This window comes from Protomyctophum bolini, assembly GCF_963924005.1.
Source record: "Protomyctophum bolini genome assembly, chromosome: 24".
NCBI classification, from domain to species: domain Eukaryota; kingdom Metazoa; phylum Chordata; class Actinopteri; order Myctophiformes; family Myctophidae; genus Protomyctophum; species Protomyctophum bolini.
Window position 1 is genome coordinate 25,971,406 of NC_137885.1, and position 25,435 is coordinate 25,996,840.

The following is a 25,435-nucleotide window of genomic DNA, read 5'->3' on the forward strand; positions in this document are numbered from 1 at the left end:
TGTCCCCACACCCCCAGGTAAGGGGTCCCCCACCCCCAGGTAAGGGGTCCCCCACCCCCAGGTAAGGGGTCTCCACCCATGGCCCCTGACGGGGGGGCCACATCTGCAGGCGGGCGATAAACCCTGCGCGCGCACCAAAAGTTGGTTGACAAAAAAAAAAAAAAAAAAAATTAACCTCCTGAGGCTGAATCATAACCCAACAGCCCTGCGGTACAGTACAGTACAGTACAGTACAGTACAGTACAGTACAGTACAGTACAGTACAGTACAGTACAGTAGCCTAGCCTGACCCAGCCAGTGCGATTTCTGGTCCAGAGGGGCGGGTGCCGCTGGGATCACGGCAGTGCAAGCGGTTCACCCGTTTTTGTTTTTCTCGTTAAAAAAAACCCCGAAAAGCCTGCGGTCTCTACAGGGGCTACAGGTATAGCGTAACATTACAGAGTACATCCGGGGCTACAGGTATAGCGTAACATTACAGAGTACATCCGGGGCTACAGGTATAGCGTAACATTACAGAGGACATTACAGGAGGCGGCTGTGGCTCAGGGAGGTAGAGCAGGTCGTCCAATGATCCCTGGGTCGGCCTCTCTCTCCGACCAATTAACGTATAATATTTAGTTATATTTAGTGGTGTGGCTCACAATAAAGCATCGTGCTGAACTGTGAGCGCATTGTGAGCTTGTACGACCGCTGCTATTTTTGACTACAGTATGCATAAACCAGGCTAGAGCGTTAGTTGTGGTTTACGGTGCAATGGGCCCCACAACGTTCACATTATGATCATTACTGTGGGATCTCTCCATTTATAGTTTGGCATCCCTGAGCCTATAGCTTTAAGTCAGGATTCAGCCCCAGACAATCACAGCCACAATCTGACTGCTGAAAACAACAAGAAACTAAGGCTAGAGGTAAACAAAAAAAATAAAGTATTTGGAATACAACCAAACAAAGAAAACAAAACTAGATCAGTTCTTAAATCACAAAAGTACAAGCTGAGAGTGGACACTATAAACGTCTCTGCTCCGGTCGCTTTGGCAAAAAAACATGTGAGAGGAAAAAAAAATCACTTTGAAGAGAAAAGAAACGTATGAAAATAAAAATAAATGCTATTTCACTGAGGCAACGTTGGTTGTTAAGGCTCTACTGTGGCTGTGCTTTGTTTTAGTATACTGCATGTACAGTTAGATCTACTGTATACATCTAACTGAGAAACAGCTCAGAACTGCTTTTAGTATAGACCGGTTCCCAAACACTGGGCCGGGATGCATTTGTGGGTCACGGACACTTTTCATATACATTTTGTTTTAAATTATTATTATTTTCAAAAAAACATTCCCAGTTTGTTTGCTTGTTTTTTTTTTGTATTTTCAGGAATAAATCAAAGAAATTCCTTTGGGTCCCGGGTAGGGATGTCCCCATACACTTTGGGTCCCGGGTAGGGATATGACCAAATAAGGGCCGATCCGATACTTTTTTCCGATACCGATATAGTATCGGGACATCTCTAATCCCGGGGCGGCAAATGTCTAATTTCTAATTTTGGGGTTAAAAAAAAAAAAACTTTGGCGCTGAGCCACTGCTTTAGTATATCTACTAATAAACTGCTCAGAACTGCATACTGTGACGTGAGTAGAACAGAGGTGTGGGGGGAGGGGGGGGGGGAGGTCGAGGGGTCAAGGGGTCACAGGGGGGGGAGGGGAGGGGTCACTATGTGGAGTCCTCTGGCTCCGACTTGATGATCTTCTTCTGGTCGGAGGAGGCGGAGCCGCGCTGAGACGAGGAGGCGGAGCCGCGCTGAGACGAGCCGTTTTCTACCAGGGAAGAACATCAGAGTCAGAATTTAATTTAGGGTAGGAACCAAAATTCTTCAAGGCGGAACTATTGTGTTCTTCTGAGTCGTTCCTTTCCGCACGCAACCGACAAATTTGCGGTGCGCACATACGTCAGGCAATGAGAAAAGCAGCTGGACTAGCTTGCACATCGATTATAGATTCAAGATTCAAGACTTTATTGCCATGTCAACAGAGTTGATTGGAATTTGTTTCAGTGCACTAAAAACATACATATTCACATCACATAATCAGACAGAACACGATACAAAAGTACAGACATCATATGAGGGGGACCAATAAATAAGAAGAATGCAAAACGTTACAAATTCATGTTGAATAAATAAATAGCAAATTCATCACAGTTCATCGTTTTTACAAGGCAGCTTCACGCTGTAAAGTGCGAGTGAAAAGAAGGTCAGCATTCAAGAGGCGAACAGCCTCGGGATAAGTGCCGTTCTTGAAGCGGGAGGTGTTGCACTTTAGAGACCGCAGTCTCTTACCTGAGGGCAGGGGTGCGAAAAGAGTGCAGGCAGGGTGGGAGGGGTCGGCGATCACCTTCTTCATCCTACACTTAGTGCGTATGGTGTAGATAGAGGAGACGGATGGGAGGTCGAGGCCAGTGATTTTTGACGCTGTGCGTACCACCCTTTCCAGCCGTTTCCTCTCTAAGTCGGTGGTGTTTCCATACCACACTGTGACTGAGAAGACGAGGACACTCTCTCCACAGTGGCTCTGTAGAAGTGAACCAACGCCTCCCCAGTCACACCGGACTTCTTTAAGAGGCGTAGGAAGTGAAGCCTCTGGTGGGCTTTACTCAAGATGTTACTAGTGTTAACTTCCCATTTCAGGGAGCAGCATATATATAGTGGTGCCAAGGAATTTAAAACTGTCGACCCTTTTCGACAGGCTGGTCACCGATAACCAGGGATGGGGGCATAATCCCCTTTTTCCGGAAATCAAATATAATTTCTTTGGTCTTAGCCAGGTTTAGGATAAGGTTATTATCAGTGCACCAGTCTACGAGGGCTGCCACCTCGGCCCTGTATAGACTCAGCTTGCTATTGGCTAGCAGCTGGTAAAAAAAACAAAGGAAGAACAATGTAGGAACAGACCAGACAGACAGACAGACAGACAGACAGACAGACAGACAGACAGACAGACAGACAGACAGACAGACAGACAGACAGACAGTACCTGTCGCTGGTGTTCTGTCGTTGTCCGTTGTGTGACCGTTGTTGTTGTGGTGGTGGTTGTGATTGAGATGGCGCTTCAGCTCATTGGCCAGCTGCTTGCCCAATGGGAGCTCCCCTTCCTGCATGCTCTGGCTCACAACACGCAAGTTGATTGGCCGATCATCTGCACACAATTTCAATTCAAAGGGCTTTATTGGGCATGAGAAAACATACTGTATTGTTTACATTGCCAAAGCAGAAAGCACAATACAACAATATAATCAAAACAAAAATGATGTACATTTGAAAGCCCGCGCACAGCTTTTTTTTTTGCCTTTTTTCTCTCCTGAAAACTTAGGCCTACATTTAGTATCACTCAGTTCCACAGATATTAAATTGTGAATATAGCAGATCTACAAGCCTCGCAAAGGAACTAGTAGTTGGACGATTCCTTTTGAGGAAGGAATTAATGGTCTTATGTTTTTTTATTTGTTTTAGAAACGATTAAAAGTCTTTAACCCCTTTTGGTGTTAGCACTATGTATAGATTTTTCAGAAAACTGTCAGGACGTAGAAGACCTTTTTAGAATCTGATCTCAGGTCAGAATGGGTTAAAAAAGGTCCCTTTAGAAATGTGCACATACCCTGAATACACTTATGCTGCTTTGCACCCACTGGGGACCCTTTTGTGGGTCCCGACCCACAGTTTGAGAAACACTGACCGTAGGCGATGAGAGAGAGAGCACAATACACCCACAGAGAGAGAGAGAGAGAGAGAGAGAGAGAGACAGACAGACACCCCCTCTGGGCTACTGGCCTGAGGTAAACAGGCGTGCGTGTGCGTGTGCGTGTGTGTGTGTGTGTGTGTGTGCGTGTGTGTGTGTGTGTGTGTGTGTGTGCGTGCGTTACATACGTGGGTGTGATAATTGCAGGTGCAGTGTGGGAATAGCGGGAACAGAAGTATAATGAGGAATGAGAGAGGTGGGCGAGAGACAGAGAGAGAGAGAGAGAGAGGGAGGTTGAACTATGACTCTCTCTCTCTCTCTCTCCTTTATATTTGTGGACACCCCAAACGTTCCAGGTTTGATTCCTGGCCGCCGGAAAATAGTTCCTTTCTTTCATGTTTGAAAATGTAATAAACTAGAGGTTCACAAGGCCAAAAAAAACTCAGCTTCCCATCATGCACCTGTAACCAGTGCGTGCGGATGCCCGTGTCATGTGATCGGCAGTAGCCGATGGGAAGAAGTCAAGTCACTTAATAAATATATATACTAAAAAGAAAACGTACAAAAAAACGTATTATTAAAAGAAAAACACACACGTACGGTCGTACGCACACACACATAAAAAAAAAGGTAAGTAGCCTTGCCGAGCCATGAGGCCCATAGGGGCAGGAGCCTATCTCCTGTTTCTGTAGCGTGAGGCAGCTTGATGTACAAGTACACCCCCTGGACATGACACTAGTATGTCGCAGGGACTTACCCCCCAATCCAACCCTTGATGCTGAGTGTCAAGCAGGGAGGCACTGGGTCCCATTTTTACAGTCTTTGGTATGACCCGCCCGGGGATCGAACCCCGACCTCCCAGTCTCAGGGCGGACACTCTAACCACAAGGCCACTGAGCTGGCACGCACACATACAGAGACTAAAATAAAAACGTAACTTAAAAAACCCACTATATTTACGAGCTGCGTTCGCGCATCTTACTTGCATCTCACCTTGGTTGTCTTGTGGGGTCTGAGTGGAGGAGGGGCTCAGGTGTGTTATCTCACCTTAGTGGTCTTGTGGGGTCTGTGAGGAGGAGGGGCTCAGGTGTGTAATCTCACCTTGGTGGTCTTGTGGGGTCTGTGAGGAGCTCAGGTACTTCAGGGCAGACGGAGGGATCCTCCAGTCCAGAGCCTGAAGCCTCTCCTGAACGGCCGCGTCCTGAAGAATCTCCATCTGACGAGCCAACAGACGCTCCAGCTGGACCTGGAATAATATTAGATTACTTAGTTTATTTCGCACAATAAAAAACAGTACAAAAAGGTAACATCAATAAAAAAAGTGTGTGCAGGTGAGAAAAGAAACCCAGGGAGGGCTTATAAGTGGTTCTCACCAAAGTTAATATACAATTTAAACAAATAGTAATATAGAAATATTAAGACAAAGTAATCAAACATAGGTATGGAAAATAACAAAAACAAAAACAAGAAATACATTATTTGCTTCCTCATAACGATAGAACTGTGTATATAGAGGGTGCTGTATGACAACGTTCCGATTCAACACAATGTTTTCCAACAGAACTTGTAACTCTTTATGAACAAAAAAAAAAACCCAACTCATAATTGCATTTGTTTTGTTTTTTTTGTTATTTATATTTTTGTTATAGTTTTTGTTATCTGTGCTTAAATTATTATTTTCGTTTCCTACTGTTCATATTATTATATGTCAAATATACATGGTTGTTTTTGTATGTCTGTACTCAATTGTTATTGTTATTTTTTTTTATATTGTTCAATGATGACGATAACTGTGGGGGGAGGGATGGGGTGAGGGGGGGGAAATGGTATGTTCAAACTGTACTATATTGTTGAAAACTACTACCAATAAACATATATTAAAAATATATTAGATGACTTTATTATATCACTGGTTACATCACGCTCCAACTCAACTCAAACACAAAAATCAGTGGTTCTCAAACTTTTTCATGTCTAGGACGCCCCAAATTGGTCGTTTCGAGGGAGCAATCTGATTGGTTGAAACAGCCTTCTAGCCGTGCTTCAAACCAACGTCGTGGAACACCCAATTAAAACAAAGAATCCAGCTGTGCTTTTCTCCCAGAGCGCAAACTGGGTGGCTATAGGCTAGATAGTTTCTTGGGACATTTGTGGTCATAGTGGCTTCATTTGTCATTACACAATTATGATTTTCTTATGATCAATTATGATAGGAGGTTGCGTCCTACAGACTCCTCCCCCTATGGGCGTTTACCTGGAGGTTGCGTCCTACAGACTCCTCCCCCTATGGGCGTTTACCTGGAGGTTGCGTCCTACAGACTCCTCCCCCTATGGGCGTTTACCTGGAGGTTGCGTCCTACAGACTCCTCCCCCTTGGACTTGGCGGAGGCCAGCTGCTCCCTCAGCATCTCCTGCCTCATGTGGATGGCCTGCAGCGCCTCCTGCAGGTCAAAGAAGTTCTCCTGCACGGCAGAGAGAAAACGGGACCATTTTACAAACGTGGTCGTTTTATCTGACGCTCTTTATCCGGAGTGACTGACACGGTTAACACATACACAGAATGCAGAGAGACAGTAAACTATGGGATCATAGAATGCAGAGAGACAGTAAACTATAGCATCATAGAATGCAGAGAGACAGTGTAGTGTCTCAGTAAACTATAGGATCATAGAATGCAGAGAGACAGTAAACTATGGGATCATAGAATGCAGAGAGACAGTGTAGCGTCTCAGTAAACTATAGGATCATAGAATGCAGAGAGACAGTAAACTATAGGATCATAGAATGCAGAGAGACAGTAAACTATAGGATCATAGAATGCAGAGAGACAGTAAACTATGGGATCATAGAATGCAGAGAGACAGTAAACTATAGGATCATAGAATGCAGAGAGACAGTAAACTATAGGATCATAGAATGCAGAGAGACAGTAAACTATAGGATCATAGAATGCAGAGAGACAGTAAACTATAGGATCATAGAATGCAGAGAGACAGTAAACTATAGGATCATAGAATGCAGAGAGACAGTAAACTATAGGATCATAGAATGCAGAGAGACAGTAAACTATAGGATCGTAGAATGCAGAGAGACAGTAAACTATAGGATCATAGAATGCAGAGAGACAGTAAACTATGGGATCATAGAATGCAGAGAGACAGTAAACTATAGCATCATAGAATGCAGAGAGACAGTAAACTATAGGATCATAGAATGCAGAGAGACAGTAAACTATAGGATCATAGAATGCAGAGAGACAGTGTAGTGTCTCAGTAAACTATAGGATCATAGAATGCAGAGAGACAGTAAACTATAGGATCATAGAATGCAGAGAGACAGTAAACTATAGCATCATAGAATGCAGAGAGACAGTAAACTATAGGATCATAGAATGCAGAGAGACAGTAAACTATAGGATCATAGAATGCAGAGAGACAGTGTAGTGTCTCAGTAAACTATAGGATCATAGAATGCAGAGAGACAGTAAACTATAGGATCATAGAATGCAGAGAGACAGTGTAGTGTCTCAGTAAACTATAGGACCACAGAATGCAGAGAGACAGTAAACTATAGGACCACAGAATGCAGAGAGACAGTGTAGTCTGTAGTGTGTACTAGTGTCTCAGTAAATTATAATATAAGATAGAGATAAGAAAATGTATGAGCAAAATGTTCTGATCTATATTGATCACAATGTTCCGATTGTTTGATCGTCTGTGAAGTTGCTCCAAACACAAACAATGGAAGCAGGAAATGACATTAAGGATCAGTAGGGAGGGTGGAAGTCCCCTTTATAAGCATGTGCACACACGCGCGCGCGCGCACACACACACACACACACACACACATTATTATTCTTAGTTGCGCAAAAACAGCAGATCTACAAGCTCACAACGCAACGCGCTGCGACCTCTGAATGTCTACCTTCATTTATTTTAATCCCATGATTTTTGTAACTCATTTTCTTTCTTCACCCGGTGCCAATTGCCCTAAACTGGAATCCTGGGCGCTCGCTATACTCCCTCCCTCTGCCAACCCGGGGAGAGCCTGAACTGAGCTCATTGCTTCCTTCCAACACATGAGGAGTGAGCAGGCCGCTCCTTATCTCCCGACAGGGAGGGAGGGGGGAGATTCCCCCGGCCGGACGTAGCGCGTTGGAAGGAACACGTTATTCCAACCAGTTCCTTTCCCCTCCATCAGGCACCCCCAGCTGACCAGGGGGAGGCAGTATAGAGAGTTTGTGAGGGTATCTACCCTATAGGGATCTCTGAATGTCCTCATCTTAACCCTGATTGTTTTCCAAATCGCTAACCTACATATAAAATGCATGTTTCAAGGCCTAAGGCCGATTCTAAAAACGCCTCTAAATCCTGACCTAAGGTTTCTGAAAAACTTCAAATATTTATATAGCAGCATCAAAAAAAATCACATTTTTGAATACTGTACATACTGTACAGAACCCAAATATGGGTGCCCGGCCTGAGGGGGTAAGATACCAATAGGGGTTCCCGCCCAGAATGGGTTAAACAATGATTATTTCTATTGTACTATAGACATAGTGCAGACTTTTGGTCCTCACGAGTAGAGTAAAAATCTCTCGCGCACACTCACACACACACACACACACACACACACACACACACACACACACACACACACACACACACACACACACACACACACACACACACACACACACACACACACACACACACACACACGAATGTGTAGCTCTTTATATTGAATCAAAGCCCAGCAGATTACCAGACATGTGTTTCTAATCAACGGAACAAGAGTCTACTTTACACCCTGGTCTAGGATCAGTGATACCTTTAATCAACGGAACAAGAGTATACTTTACACCCTGGTCTAGGATCAGTGATACCTTTAATCAACGGAACAGGAGTCTACTTTACACCCTGGTCTAGGATCAGTGATACCTTTGGCTTTAACCCATTTTGGACTGAGGTCGATTAAAAAAAACGCTTCTAAATACTAAAACCTTTCTGAAAAACCCATGTTTCTATGCGGTGCTCAACCTTTTTCATGTCAAAGACCCCCAGAATTATCTCTATTGGGCCACGGACCCCTATCTCAAAATATGTAGTTCCAGGGACCCCCCCAGAAGCCAATATTTTAGTTAAAAATGTTCACGATTTGGCCCAATCCATCCCAGAATGCACTCTGTTCCTACCCGGAAAGAGGAGTGAAATCACCCATCCATCCACGACCTCTGACCTCTCACCTCTGATTTAATCCTCTTAGGAGACGGGTCATCTCTGTCACCACAGCGGCTTCTGCAGGGTTAAAGGTCAAAGTTACAGATAAAACACACAGAACATGGAGTTTTATTTTATGTATTTGTTTCTAATGCAGGAGCAACAGGACTTATTCCAAACTCCAACTTATTGACAGAAAGTAGCTCATAACAAATCTATGGTGGACTTTTATGAAACAAACACTAGATAGAAAGAGGATAATTCAAGCTTTCCGTATGGCTGAATTGTCGGCGAGTTTAACGTTTGGTTTAAGGACTTTTCTGTTTGGATGTGTGGGCTGTGGAAAGTAGTTTTTTGTTCCTGCATTATGATGTCACGCACAGAGCCTCTATTGGCTCAGGAACGAGACAAAAATGTGATACTATATCGGTATTGGAAAAGTATCTGTATTATTTGTCATATTGGGTCATATCGGTATTGGCGAGTATGCCAGTCTAACCACCGATCCCACACAGGGGTAAGGAAGGGGTTGACACTATGCCAGTCTAACCATCAATCCGACACAGGGGTAAGGGGTTGACACTATGCCAGTCTAACCACCGATCCCACACAGGGGTAAGGGGTCGACACTATGCCAGTCTAACCACCGATCCCACACAGGGGGTGAGGGGTTGAAAGTGACACTATAAATGTTGGGGCATGTGGAGTTTAATTTGGAGTTGCCCAAACTGCAAGTGCACATTTGAGTGAGGAGTCTGCTATAAACACAACACCAGATATATAGCTAGATAGCTATAAACACAACACCAGATATATAGATAGATAGCTATAAACACAACACCAGATATATAGCTAGATAGCTATAAACACAACATGAGATCACGACACTGGTATCGGTTAATACAGAAATTGTGGGATCGGATCGAGAACGAAATAAGTGTATCGGGACATCCCTACTTATAGGTAGCAATTCTTCTTTTGTTTTTCACTTCTGTTATTATGAGTGTTCTTCAGTACTGTAGTACTGTACTGTATACTACTGTTATTAATCAGTACTGTAGTACCACCTGGTATGGATGTCTGTCTGCAGCCCTAAAGTCACAACTGCTGCAACAACTGAACATTTGTTCAAAGATTGTTGGACATCAACTTCAGAAACTTTATACATCCACGTATGATAACAGCATCCTAAGGTTAGCAAGGAATATCACCTCTAATACTAAACATGTGTTGTATGGAGAGTATAGGTTGCTACTTTCAGGAAGGAGATATGGTGTACCAGCATACAATAAGGTCAGACTAAAGAGGTCCTTTGTCCACCAGTCGACCTTGAGGCTCAATCAGGAGTTGTAGTAGCCACGGGGTAATGTAAGCGGTGGATATTGCTCATGTCTTTATGTGTGTAAATTGTCTTGTTCTTTGTGTTTATGTCAAATGTGTTTTATGTGTTCTGCATACATGGCTGCTGTGTCGCAAGACAAATTTCAGTGTGAACTGACAATAAAGTACTATATCATATCATATCAGTAATAGTACAATGGGCAGTAATAGTACATACTTGGAGGTGCGGTAGGTGTACTTGTAGGTGACCTCTCTAGAGATCTGTCTGGCCAGGCCGAACAGCTCATCTCTTCTGGTCAGCAGGGCCATGTCTCTCATACACAGCTGGGCCGCTGCCTCGTTCACCGTCAACTGGAGCCAAATATGCCCAATTAATATTATGAGACAGTGATACACACACATTGGAACCAAATGGACCCAGTGCATGCAGCTACAGGTCTGTAACTCTGTGAGTGTACAAATAGTTGCTGTTTCTGTGTTGTTTTTATATCATTACCACACCATAGCATAGAAAACCAATATATAAGGCAAAACTTTGTCTTCTACATCCTGACAGTTTTCTGAAAAAGCTATGTGTTTCTATGTCAGTGGTTATTCGATTTAAAACAAAATAGCAGACCTACAAGCTCGTAGCGCGCCACTCGGTGGCGTGCTATGAGCTTGTAGATCTGCTGTTTTTCAATAGCTAAAGCATGGTACAAATGGTACAAAAATTGACCATTGGCTGTAATTGCATAAGCAGTGCCGTCCAAATTGTGGAGCCACAGATGATAAAGCAGGGTGAGGTGTTTAACGTTACGGTACCTCGTGCAGGGTGAGGTGTTTCCCGTCGCGCCTCTTGGAGTCGAACCGCCCGTAGATGGCGCTGTACTTGCGGATCTCGTCCTCTCGGCGAGGGTCGTCGTCGGACAGATCAAATATGTGTCCCACCTGTTGGTTAGCGTGGTGGTGATAATATAATAATTAGAGCTGGGACTCGATTAAAAAAATGTATCTAATTAATCAGAGGGTTTGTAGTTAATTAATCTAGATTAATCACATTTTTTTTTAAATGTTTTTTGGTATCCCAGTGAATCAATGAATAGTGACTACAGGATACCACTCATTTTCAACATTTTACTGTCATTAATATACCTGTTGTGGAAATAATAATAGAAAGTCACCCCATTCTGTGTTGCCTAGAACTGGAGGTCTGAAAAAAATGTAGTAACAGTAACAAGTACATCTCAGTGACATCACAAAGCTGTACTTACTTCATATCGTTACTGTTTTTTGTCAGACCTCCAGTTCTAGGCAACACAAAATGGGGTGACTTTTTATTATTTCCAGTTTTCAGTACTATAGAAAAGCGCCCAGTGAGAAACGTTCCGCGGTGAAAAAAAAGGTGCGATTAATTTATCTGTAGTTAATCGCGATTAATTTTTCTGTAGTTAATTAATCTAAATTAATCGCAATTAGTCCCGGCCCTAATTAATATACACAGTTTGTTATAATTATGATAATATAAATTGTACAGTTATCATTATGAACCAACCAAGGCCCGGGCCCTAATTTTCAGGCCCGTTGAGAACTCCACCGCTGGGTTCTATGTTGTATAAACGGCAGCTCAAGGGTGACATGAAAAGAGTATGCAGGGACGTCGCTGATGATGTGGTCGCCCTACTCGTAGGATATTTGTGCTGCCCCGATCTGATACCGATCATTTTATTTTGAGCATCTACCGATACCGATTTTTCCCGATATTTATATTTTATAGAACACATTTTTATGCCATATCACAACAGTACAATATCCCAAATCACAGATAATATCCAGGCTAATGTCATGATATGGATATAATATTGATACTAGGGATGTCCCCGATCACGCTTTTTGGCTCCCGATTCGATTTCCGATCATTTGAAAATGACGCGATCGATCGGCCCCTATTTTCCGATCACCCGATCCGATCGGGACAACAACGGCACTGAGAGTACGATATGAAAAGAGTTGAACGCCACCGTTCTGAACCAGTGGTTCCCAAACGTTTTACCTCAAGATCCAAAAAAATAAATTATAAATTTGCCTGGGACCCAAACTAGTGAAAATAGCAGATGTACAAGGTCTATATAGGCCTATAGGGACTCATACAAATGACCCATACAAATGGGTTCGGTGTTCTAAACCACTGTACTGTAAAAAAATACAAATCTTTATTATGTTACTAAAATGACGTTGATGCGTTGTCCGTGTGTCTCACCATCTTGGCCAGCTTCTTGTTGGTCTTCAGCTGGTCTCGGACCTCGGCCAGGTCGCTCTTGGGCAGGCCGGGCGTCATGCGCTCCACACACTCCAGAACCGACTGGACCGCCGCCGAGTCCAGAGCCTCCAGCCCGTCCCGAGGGGACGAAGGGGAGCCCAGGTCCGACGGAGACAGGCTCTGCTCACTGTCGTTGCTGTGGTGGGGAGAGGAGAGGAGAGGAGAGGAGGAGACCACCCCCCCAAACAACATAACCCAGGGTTAGTTTCTTTGCGTTATGTCTAATGTGTGTATATGTGTTCTGCATACTTGGCTGCTGTGTCGCAAGACAAAATTTCAGTGTGAACTGACAATAAGTTCTTTGCTTGCCTCTTGAAGAGGGCGGTCGCTTTCTTTTTCTATGATGCAAGAAAGATGTATTTGGCGCTGCACTGTGGCGACATGAACATAAGGGCTACGCTTGCATGCGGGCCCTTTGTCTAAGGGCCGATTCATACTCCTATTTTACCGCTGTTTCGGCGCCGTAGTGCCGAAATTATTTCGGCTCGTCAGAAATTTTCAGTAGCACCGAAGAGCCGACTTTAGGACGGTATCCGCCCCCCCGAACCTCAAATGACGTCACATTGTAGGCTCTACAGCGCCGAGCCGACTTTTATTCGGCTCTAAAATAGGAGTATGAATCGGCCCTAAGACTAATGTCTTCCTCGGGAGACAAAAAATAAAGAACCTTGAACCTTGAAAGTATATCATATCATAATTGTTTTATCCAAGGCAGAACCACTGGTCTAAACGAGGCCTAAGGTGGTCTTTACACGAGAACGGTATTCATAGAAAACGGCAAAATAAAAAGTATGAGTAGGAGGTGAAAACGCAAACAAAGCGAAAACACCTCCCAGAGTGGAAATCTTTGAGAAGGCCGTTTCCTCCCGTCTCCATGTAAATGTTTCTATGTCAGTCGTTCTCCATGTCAGTCGTTCTCCATGTCAGTCGTTCTCCATGTCAGTCGTTCTCTATGTCAGTCGTTCTCCATGTCAGTCGTTCTCTATGTCAGTCGTTGTCCATGTCAGTCGTTCTCTATGTCAGTCGTTCTCCATGTCAGTCGTTCTCTATGTCAGTCGTTCTCAAACATGTTCATTTCAAGGACCCCCAAAAATATATGTAATTGGCCGCCGACCCCCATCTGAAAATATGTTGTTCCAGGGAGGATTTTTTTTTTTTTTTTTAATGGCAGATGTAGTCACTACGACCACAAATGTCCCAAGAAACTAGCTAGCCTAGCCACCGAGTTTGCTAGCTCATATAGCTCCTCACCAAGTGCCGCGCTATGAGCTTGTAGATCTGCAATTTTTCAATAGCTAAAGTATAACATAATGTTTTAAAACACCAAAAATTTCTGTGTGGAGTTTGCATGTTCTCCCCGTGTCCCCTAGGGTAGATACCCTCACAAAAACATGCCGTAATCCTGGTCTCTAAAACTACCTCCCCCTGGCCAGCCGGGGCGCCTGATGGAGGGGAAAGGAACTGGTCGGAATAACGTGTCCCTTCCACGCGCTACGTCCGGCCGGGGAAATTCCCCTCTGTCAGGTGAAAAGAAGCAGCTTGGACTCCTCATGCATAGAAGGAGGCATGAGGTCAGTCCGCTGCCCCCCCCAGGTTGGCAGAGGAAGTGTAGCGCCCAGGATTACATTAGATAATTGGCACTGGGTGAAAAGAAAACTGGGTTACAAAAATCGTGGGATAAAAATGTAAGTAAAAAAAACAAAAAAAAACACCAAAAATATGTTTTTTGTTTTTTTTTAACAACGGGACCAATCAGTACCTGGACCAGAACCTGCATGCCACGGCGTCACTGCCTCCCTGTAGAGGCGAGGCTCCGCCTCCTCCTCCTCCTCCGCCCCGCTCCCCTCTGGCTCCCTCCATCTTCCCGGAGGCGTCGGAGCAGGCCGCCGCCGCGGTCAGGGCTTTGGGCGCCATCTTCCCACCGCCACACCCGGGCAGCGCCAGGGTGGGAGAGCCTTCGGGCAGCTTGTAGACGGGGATGCTGCACACGGGCAGAGAGGTCAGAGGCTGGTTGAACAGAGACGGGTTGGTGACCTGGAAGTCATTCAGAAAAGAAGTGAGTGAGAGAGTGAGTGAGGGAGGGAGGGAGTGAGTGAGGGGAGGGAGTGAGGGAGGGAGTGAGTGAGTGAGTGAGTGAGTGAGTGAGTGAGGGAGCGAGCGAGCGAGCGAGCGAGTGAGTGAGTGAGTGAGTGAGTGAGCGAGCGAGTGAGTGAGTGAGTGAGTGAGGGAGGGAGGGAGGGGCTGGCTGTGATATTATAATAGACTGCCATTTCATTAACCCAATCTGAGCCGAGATCAGATTCTAAAAATGTCTTCTATAGCTAATGTTTCTATGTCAGTCCCTCTTCGATTTTTCAAAAATATCAGATCTACAAGCTCATAGCGTGCCACTCGGTGGCACGCTATGAGCTTGTAGATCTGCTATTTTTCAATAGCTAAACAAGCATAACGTAATTCTAACACCAGCAATTAGAGGACTAACACAGCCTCATATATATATCCGTGTGTACGCAACTCAAATTGGACACACGCGTTCCACGCCCCCACAGCGAGTCGGTCGGACCAACACTTGTCCAGAACCGCCACAAAAGGCTCCTGCCCGGGCTCTGGGGCGCCGCTATCGTCATACATCATCAAAGACATGTGATTAGCCCATTTGCTCAGACACACATAGCGTAAATTATCCTGTCATTGTCAATGGCAAATGTGGACATATATAAGAGCAGTATATAGGAGGGGCTCGCAACCGTAAAAAAAACACATTTACGTGTACAACTTTGAGGTATTTGAGGGCCCTCTCATTTGAAAGTGTCTGTGACGTATTTTAAGTAATGATAGAACTTGTTTTGACTGTCACTCACAATACACAAGTTTAAGTTTGACTCCTTCAAAACCGCTCTCAAAGGGCACCTACGGATGGCTGCAATTCGAAACTGGCCTCTGTAAAAATCTGAATCCTCCACCACCCCACCCCCCCCCCCCTTTTTTCCCATCACTGTATATGTATCTTTTCCCTTTTTGCTTATGATGAATTCCTGTTCTGTTCTTTAACTACATAGAAGTGTATATTTGTATGTCTCTATATGTTTTGATGAATTGAACAATGTGGACCCTGTTGTAAACAAGTGTAATGCTTAATTGGGTCGTCCACTCACAGTTAACAGTCTCTGTATTGAGTTTGTGCTTGAAATGTACTGTAATTCTACAAACTGTTAATAAATATTTCAATCAATCAAAAAAAGTCCGCCTCGCCCCTCCAAACTAACCTCACATCACCAGGCTTTCCACCTCCAAAACAACGGATGCAGGTTCACGACGAGCCTTTCATAACCGCCAGCTCACTGGTATCATCAATTGCTTAATTGTTATTTATTAATGTGTATATTGTATGTGAATGAATGGTGTTGTTTGACCTGTAAAGGGAAGCCTTTATATTGTTTGTGCATTTTGTTCATGAAGTCCTAATGGTTTATTTCGCCATAACCAACTTACATAAGTATCACAGGCATATTATATTTGCCGTTTTTGCACATACGTAATGTCTATAAATGTCTCCTCCGAAAATAGCCGATCTGCAGCCCGCGAGCTCGTAGATGAGACGGATATAAATTATGGGTTTATTAATATAGGTCGGTTTGCACCCACACACATGTACAGTATAATAAACATAGGCCTAATAATAATAATAAACGTGGGCCATGAGATACAGTATGTCTGCAGGTTTTCACCATGGAAGCATTACATGTATAATATTTTCTCTGACTCCACAAAGCCATTGATTCACCTTCAACTATACCGTGGCTCTCTGCTGCATGTCAAGACTTCTAGATTTCTTTGTTAATATTCCGGGGCGAGAGGCATGTTGAAGTAAGTCAGAAATTAAGATATATCCATCTGGTCAAAACCATGGAGAGCTCCTTAGATTACGCGTGGCGAGCCTTTCTTTCTGATCAGGGAAGTGAATGGCATGCAGCGCGCATGCGCCAAAAGCAAGGAGTACATTGCAGAAGGATAGGCCAACCCCACCCCCCAATCAACGATAACTAAAATATCAATGATAATCATGAAGTCGGTTGGATTAGTTATGATATTCCCACACGTCGTACGGTCTGTGTTAGCCCATTCTGTACGGGAACTCCTTTTGGTGTTTTAACTAAGCATTATGTTATACTTTAGCTATTGAAAAATAGCAGATCTACAAGCTCATAGCGCGCCACGAGCTTGTAGGCCTGCTATTTTTGAAAAATCGTAAAAATGCGGCACAAATCTTTGAATATATATATATATATATATATATATATATATATCTTTCAGAGCGAACGTTTTGTTTTTTTTCGACGTCAGGCCTAAATGTGTTTCGGAAAATGATGGTCCCATTTATTAAAAAAATTACCATAAAGTCGCGTATGTTCTGAGGGGCGTGGCTACCGTTATAGTCTATGAACGTGATCCCCCACCCACTCGAGTCAAAATAAAAACCAACGGAGAAGAAGGGGGGGGGGGGGGGGGAATGGGCCCAAACGGATCTAGAAAGATGGCGACTTACAATACTGACAGGACTTGACAGGCTTCATTTTACGTTCATGTTAGACCCGGGGAACGCTTTGTCCATAATTATTTTTTTACAGTCTATGGTTGCGATGACAAATAAAGATCTATCTAACATATCAACTCACCCAGTCCCGGAGGGCCTTCTGCAGCCTGCGGACGTGCAGCGGCTTGCTGGCCATGCCCACCAGCGCCATGATCTCCAGGAACTCCTCCTCGCCCGCCTCGCACAGCTGCTGCACGTCGTCTCCTCCCTGCTGGATGAAGGCCTCGTAGTAGTAGAGCAGGTTGGCCCGCTGCAGGATGCGGTACAGCTGCAGCTCGCCCAGCGTCCGCGGCAACACCGCCGACATCCCTGAGAACCACCCCAAAACATGGGTCATTGTGCGCTTAAACCAGTGTTGTTTTCGTTGACTACCTTTTTTCACTGACTAAAACTAAATAAAAACGAATCTATGATGACTAAAACTAAGACTAAATATACTGACAATTTCGTCAACAAATAAAAACTAGACTAAAATGTTAGTAAGGGACTAGTGGACGAGATCCACTAGTCCAGAAGAGATCCAGTTTTATGCTGGGTTGCATGCTGAAAATAGCAGATATACAATCTCACAATTGTATATCTGCTATTTTCAGCATGCAACCAAAGTGTACAATATGTCATTACAACGACATCAAGGCCTGTCAAAACACATTTTAGTCGACTAAATCAACTGTAGATTTAGTCGACTAAAATCGTATGACATTTAGTCGACTAAAACTAGACTAAAACACTAGAACATTCCAGGTGACTAAAATGTGACTAAAACTAAGTGAAAACTATTCAAGAGACTATGACTAAAACTAAAATAGAGATTTGCTGCCAAAAACAACACTGGCTTAAACCCATTCTGACCCGAGATCAGATTCTATAAAATAATGTCTTCTATACATCCTGACAGTTTTCTGAAAAAGCTATGTTTATATGTCAAATCGTTTTTCTAAAATAGCAGACCTATACAAGCTCCGTGTTATTATAAAGAAAAACGGCCGACAATGGCCATAGACAAATCCAGCAAAACTGGCAGTTTTCAAGATGTTTTTGGCCATTATTATTATCTCTGGATCGGAAGGTCAAATCTGTTCAGTTTTAACCCATTTAGGCCTGATAGCAGACCTACTAGCTCTTACTTAGCGTGCCACTCGGTGGCTTGAAAATGCCAGTTTTCTGAAAAAGCTATCTTTCCATGTCAGTTGTTCTTTGATTTAAAAAAAAGAACAGACCTACAAGCTCGTAGCGCGCCACTCGGTGGCGCGCTATGAGCTTGTAGATCTGCTATTTTTCCATAGCTAAAGCATAACATGATGCCAACACCAAAAGGGGTCAAGCCAAATTCCAAAATATCGGCCACTCGCTCACTCTCTCATTCCAGCATGGTGGTGTTACAGTGAAATTGGTGACCTGCTGAAATATGTGACAATCATGTAGACGTCACTATAATGTCAGTGTCTGAATGTTAATCGTTGCAGTTTGTTCATTTAGCAGAGTTCAACCTGACGGTATTCAGGCCAGGTATTTAAAGACCTCTATGTAAGTTGTCTGAAGTCCACAAGATGGACACATTATTCACATATTTCGACAGGTCACCATTTTCACTATAATCTGCCATGCTGGAGTGACCGAGTGGGAGCGAGAGCGTGGCCGAGACTTTGGGTATTGGAATTTGGCTCTAGACCAGTAAGCCTTGCCGAGTCCATGGTCCATATAGGGCAGAATAGAAGCCTACATCTCCGGTTTATGGTCAATTACCTTCACATCTGTGGCAATAGATTCAATTCAAGAGGGTTCTAAAATCACTTCTCTTGCTAAATTAACCTGGTGCACTCAATGCTGTTTTATTGTCTGACTTCTGTCTATTGTGCTTTTCTTTCTTGTTATACAGTATACATTTCCGTCCTCTGCACTGTCCCTGTATTTTATCTGTATTCTAATGTTTAAGATCTGCATGTGTTCAATATGATTGTTTTTTTTTTAAACAAACAAAAACAACTATGAATGTATATATCACCCATTCTTGAGATAAGGGACAAAACCTTTTTCAAACTGGATTTTTTTTTTTTTTAAGATACATTCAAATCAAATAGATGTATTTGTAGACACAGGTCTCAACTACCAATCTTGAGAAGGAACAGGTTTTTCGCATAACATTTCTTTCTAAAATGGGACATTTATGCACTTAATACCTGATTCATGTCAACTCCGTCAGACACACTAAAATCCCTTTTAATTGAATTTTATCATTTCAACAATAATATAAAGTCCTCAGTTATCTTATAATGGCTTTCAGTAATCAAGTTAAGTAATACAAATCTTTTAATATTATTTTGTTCCAATATCACACTATTATGAAATATCCAATTTCTCAAAACCGTCATTTCAACCTTTATTTTCAATATTATAACATGAAAACCATGTAAAAAAAAAAAAAAATCATCATTACGTATCATTTCAGTTGGTGTTTCAATACATAAGCACAAAAGATTTGACAGCAAATTTTCTATTTCTTTGGAAATTAACAAAAACATCACGGGACGAACGTCTGACGGAGTTGACGAACATCTGACGGAGTTGACAAGTTTAACTGATTTAGGTTCTAGACCACCTAGGATCTTGATTCTGGTGACTAATCCCACATTTTCAAGGATGAGGAATACAGTGGTACTATTTAGATTTGCCCTGTGAACATGGCAGCCATTTTTCAAAATGGCCGCCAACTTTCTGTTATTTCCCAATAACTCAAGTTCTACACCACCTAGGATCTTGATTCTGGTGACTAATCATACATTTTCAAGGGTGAGGAATACAGTTGTACTATTTAGATTTATCCTGTGACCATGGATGGTAGACATTTTCAAAAATGGTGGACCTGCTATTATTTTACCAATTTACTCAGGGAATATTATCAGAATAATATAAAATCTGTGAATACATTTCTTACCAAGAATTTTCTTCACCAATGTTTGTAAAGGTGTCTACTAACATATCCCACATTGGTTTCTATTTGACCACCCTAGGGGCATGTTTGACAGCTGCTGAAAGTTGGGTACCATCAACAACCAATATAAGTTAATAATAATAAAATTTCATTATGCTTTAAGTAGCATGTGGCATGTCAAACTAGGGGCTTTTCATGATTCTGGATCCATTCCAAGCATTAGTTTTGCACAAAAAACACTACGTTGGCTAAAAACGGCCATAGCCATCATCACAGATGTGATGAGGTCAGCACATGTCGGCACATTTGGGCAAGTGGCTATGGCCAAACTAGGGGGTCTATGGCCAAACTAGGGGTCAAACTCCTTGGGCTAAATTCGGTGAGGTGAACAGTGAGCAGTGAACAGTGAGGGAAAGACTGAAGACAGAAGATTTGGCTTCAGGACCATCAGGCAGGATGTGCAGACACTGAAGGCATCAGTGTCTTTCTCTGTGTCCCCAGCATGTCAACCAAAGCAATGTTACCAAATCAAAGGAGCCTTCACCTCATCCTCGTCACCTGGGGCTGGGTGAGCAATCGTATCCTGTATCTAAACTCACAACTAAATACAGACACTTGGCCAGACTGCCGTTTCAAAGGGTCAAACCCCTCATCCTGATTGGGGAAGACCACCCCACCTAATCACACCAACCGAAGAAGTGAGGTTGGGGCCTCCAGGTGGGCCAGCAGCCATCTGCACAAAGACTGGGCTGGACCCTGCAGGAAAGCAATCTCCAGCCAAGACAATGTAAGTTGACTATAACAGAGCCCCAGAACACAGAGCTCAGGAGAAGGATGGAGAAACACTGGCAGGAGGCCACCAAGATACAATGCCCCAGAGACCCAGAGTGTGCCACCACTGGCAGTAAGGAGATCAACTGCTGCAGCAAAGATGTCATGAAAGGCAAGTCTCCACCAAAAAAAACCCTGAACCTAATCGGGGTGTCAAGAGACCAAAGTTTCTCCCCCACAGTTCCCTGCAGTGGCCAGTGAAGTCAAACTGTGCATCTGTACCTGAAAGGGGCAAGTCAAAGGCCAGAAAGCCCACCTCCTTTTAATGTCCTGTCAGTAGAAACTCAACCTGCACCTGAAATAAGCCCTTACCTCTCCCAGAGAAAGTTCATCCTTGAAAATGTAATGATTAGTCGCCAGAATCAAGATCCTTGGTGGTCTAAAACTTGAGTTATTGGTAAAATAACAGCAGGTTGGTGGTGATTTTGAAAAACAATGGCTGCCATGGTCACAGGACAAATCTAAATAGTACCACTGTATTTCTCATCTTTTAAAATGTATGATTAGTCGCCAAAATCAAGATCCTAGGTGGTCTAAAACTTGAGTTATTGTAAAATAACAGCAGGTGGCGGCCATTTTGAAAAAAAAATGGCTGCTATGGTCACAGGACAAATCTAAATATTACCAATGTACCCCACATCCTTGAAAATGTATGATTAGTCACCAGAATCAAGATCCTAGGTGGTGTAGAACTTGAGTTATTGTAAAATAACAGCAGGTGGCGGCCATTTTGAAAAATGGCTGCCATGGTCACAGGGAAAGTCTAAATTGTACCACTGTATCCCTCATCCTTGAAAATGAGGTCTTAGTCACCAGAATCAAGATCCTAGGTGGTGTAGAACTTGAGTTATTGTAAAATAACATCAGGTGGCGGCTCTTTTGTAATATGGCTGCCATGGTCACCACGAGACAAATCTGTGATGGCCCCATAGCCAAAAATGTTCCTTAAGGCATGCTCTAACTGTGTGCCAAATTAGAATACTGCCCATTATTCAAAAACAATAATTTTATTGTTTTAGGAACACTTTTGTCAACTCCGTCAGATACACGTCAACTCCGTCAGACACAAAATCTGACGGAGTTGACGTCTGACGGAGTTGACAAAATGGCATTTGTTTTCATCTTAACCCTCTTTAGTACAATGTAGCCATTTTGTTTTTGCTTAATTTTGTTAGCTAAACCTAACCCCTAAACTAAAATAATAAACATTATTTTGGAATTCTTAACAAAGATCATAATAATGTCCTGACGGAGTTGACATGTAAAAGCTGTGACCACATTGTTATCAACATTGTTTGTTTAAAATATCAAACAATTGAATGCTTGTCAGACCAGGTACTCCACTGTTGCAACAAATATAAATGGGACTTGGAAAAGGAGTCTTCAGGCTAAATCTGTCGACAATATTTTCTGATTAATTTAAGACTTTTAAAAAAACCTGACGGAGTTGACGGAGACGTGGGACGAACATTTGATATGAGATATTTAATAGAAAATATAAATTAAAATTAACTGTGTATATTATTTGCTATGTTGTTGACAATCTACTTTAATTTAGTATGTATATTTATGTGATTGTGACAGTATTAGACACTTTTTTGGCAGTTTGAAATTGTGGCCACTTGCTGGGGACAGGCTAAATACAGGCCTTTTTGGGTACAGGGCCTGCTTTTAACTAATTCAGATGGAATATGAAAACAATTATAATGAAATTAAGGGCATAATAATACACAACTGTATTACACTTAACTTTGCAAGTGCTTTTATTTTTATGAATTAATTTATTTTTTACATAAAATAAGGCTCTTATGTGTGGGACATGTTTTTTCCACTTTTGTCCCTCATCTCAAGAATGAGTGATATATATAAACATGCCTGGAGAAGCCACTTGCAAGCCCCTGGCTGGAGGGTTTTTAGACTTTCTCCTTGTCATTTGTATTGACCTTCTTGTGTATCATTTCCGAAATATTTTTGTATGTGAAAATAAACAAAAAAACAAACGGTCGGTCCGGTTCATATGGTCCATATAGGGCAGAATAGAAGCCTATATCCGGTTTATGTAGCGTGAAACAGTTTGATGGTGTACAAGTACAGGGACGTGCAGTGTGCACACATAGATATCAAAGGGGGCTTCAGCCCCTGCCCTTTTACCCGTCTGTAAAACAAGTGCCCTCTCCTCCAGACCATTCCGAATGCAGCGTTTATTTATTATGGTGAAAGAAATGCAAAATGCCCTCCTCTCCTTTCCATGCCATACCGGAAGGCAGCATTCAGGAGAATAGTTTTTTTCACCGCATCTTAAAGAGTGCAGGGTTGTGCCCCGAAAAGTGCGACGCGTTGAGAGCTTGTAGATCAGCTATTTTGGGCCAAAAAGTGCCCTCTTATGGGATTTCAGCCCCTGCCTCTCCCAACACTCTCTGCACGTGCCTGGCCCCCTCGCAGCAGGGGCTTACCCCAATCCGACCCTTGATGCCGAGTGCCAAGCAGGGAGGCACTGAGTGCCATTTTTTTTATTTTTTTATTTGGTACAGTATACGACCCGGCCGGGGATCGAACCCCGACCTCCCAAACTCAGGGCAGACACTCACGACCACAAGGCCACACATTGATCCATTAGCTGAATGTGCAACATTCTTTTCTCACTCAACACAGTATAGGCCGCCCTAATATGTCGGCTACTGGCTCAGTGGCTCTACAGTATAAGTGTATTAAACCCATAATAATATTAGCCTGGGCACCATTCCATTTCGGGTTTATGAACCGGTCGGGAGTGGATGATATCGCTGCGTCATGTCGTAGTATTGTATTGTTTTGTAGTCATCAATCTTCCGGAACTTACGACTACAAAACAATGACTACAACATGACGTAACGATATCATCCCGATGACTACAAAACAATACTACAACATGACGTAGCGATATCATCCTGATGACTACAAAACAATACTACAACATGACGTAACCATATCATCCTGATGACTACAAAACAATACTACAACATGACGTAACGATATCATCCTGATGACTACAAAACAATACTACAACATGACGTAACGATATCATCCTGATGACTACAAAACCATGACTACAACATGACGTAACGATATAATCCGCTCAAGACCGGTTCACACGGCCCTTTTTGAACAGAGACCAGGTTTATATTAATAATATTAGGGAATCTGCACATTTCTAAAGGGCCAATTTTTAACGCCTCTGAATAGTTTCATTGCGTCAAAAGTAATCAACAAACTATACAAAGAAATAATAATCACACCCGAGCGGCGCTCTTATCATCGTACATCATCTGATTCGCGCCAATCACGATTCGGGACTAAAATTAATTATGATATGAAAATGTATCTCTCTTATCTGCTATTGGCGTATCGCCAACTTGTTACTGAGTTGAGAATTGAAAGCCTAATATATCCGTTTGTGTCATCATGACATAAAATAGACACTATTTGCTCAGACACTACGACATTATGATAAAAAGTCTCCATTCATTGTCAATGGGAATGTAATGTTTGTGTAGGACGAAGTTTGTGGACGGACTAAAAGCTGGATATAGGAGGGGCGTCAAAACATTGGCCAAATTGTCTAGTATTATACCTAAGAAAGAGTAAAACACAAAAAGAAAATAGGCGATCTACAAGCTCACAGCGCCTCTGTGAGGCTCCTCTTTGCGAGGCGCTGTGAGCTTGTAGATCTGCCTTTTCACAATTGTTAGTGTAAACATGGAACCAAATGGACCGTTAAAGGTCTGTAACTCTAAAAGTGTACAAATGGAACCTTTACACAGGTCTGTAACTCTGAGAGTGTACAAATAGAACCAAATGGACCCCAACTTTGAGAGTGTAGGCCTAGGCAAATGGACCCTTAATTAGGAGGTCTGAAACTCAAGAGTGTACACATGGAGGACCCTTTTTACAGGTCTGTGACTCTGAGTGTCTACACATGGAACCAAATGGACCCTTACAGGTCTGTAACTCTGAGTGTGTACACATGGAACCAAATGGACCCTTACAGGTCTGTAACTCTGAGTGTGTACACATGGAACCAAATGGACCCTTACAGGTCTGTAACTCTGCACATGGAACCAAATGGACCCTTGCAGGTCTGTCTGCCTGGCAGGCAGGCAGGCAGGCAGGCATGGGCAGACAGTAATTAGCATAGTTGTCAAAGTGGCGTGGCGCTTACAAAAAAACAGCAATCCCAAAAAAGCAGCTTTATCCATGGCTATATTAATACATAACAGAAACAGCCCAACAACCATATAATCAGCTCAGCTCAGCGTGCAACGACACTAGCTAGCAGCTCAAATCCATGCAGACACAACACACAATTAACCAACGTGCACTTTAGTTCCACATCCATCTCTGAATTCATTCAAAGGTCATCGCGTTTTAAAAAAAGTGATCTACAAGATCTTGCGACTCTTGTCAGCTTAATTATAAGCAATCTACAATGTAGATCAGTTGTGTTTTGGTTCA

The 25,435-nt window shown here is 42.9% G+C and overlaps 1 protein-coding gene across 1 annotated transcript in view; it reads right to left on the minus strand.

Moving 5' to 3' along the window:
* Window positions 1–1,547: 1,547 nt before the first annotated feature.
* The window catches only part of LOC308311659 (NGFI-A-binding protein 1-like), a 24,135-nt gene continuing 247 nt past the window's right edge, over window positions 1,548–25,435 (minus strand). The window contains exons 2-11 of the mRNA XM_080758440.1: window positions 17,264–17,490; window positions 14,347–14,621; window positions 12,528–12,723; window positions 11,093–11,218; window positions 10,506–10,639; window positions 8,974–9,025; window positions 6,071–6,190; window positions 4,830–4,974; window positions 3,027–3,188; window positions 1,548–1,811 (exon numbers count right to left, since the gene is read on the minus strand). Coding sequence (XP_080614566.1) covers window positions 1,708–1,811; window positions 3,027–3,188; window positions 4,830–4,974; window positions 6,071–6,190; window positions 8,974–9,025; window positions 10,506–10,639; window positions 11,093–11,218; window positions 12,528–12,723; window positions 14,347–14,621; window positions 17,264–17,488 — 1,539 coding nt within the window. The 5' untranslated portion in view covers window positions 17,489–17,490 and the 3' untranslated portion in view covers window positions 1,548–1,707. The remainder of the gene's footprint in view (window positions 1,812–3,026; window positions 3,189–4,829; window positions 4,975–6,070; window positions 6,191–8,973; window positions 9,026–10,505; window positions 10,640–11,092; window positions 11,219–12,527; window positions 12,724–14,346; window positions 14,622–17,263; window positions 17,491–25,435) is intronic.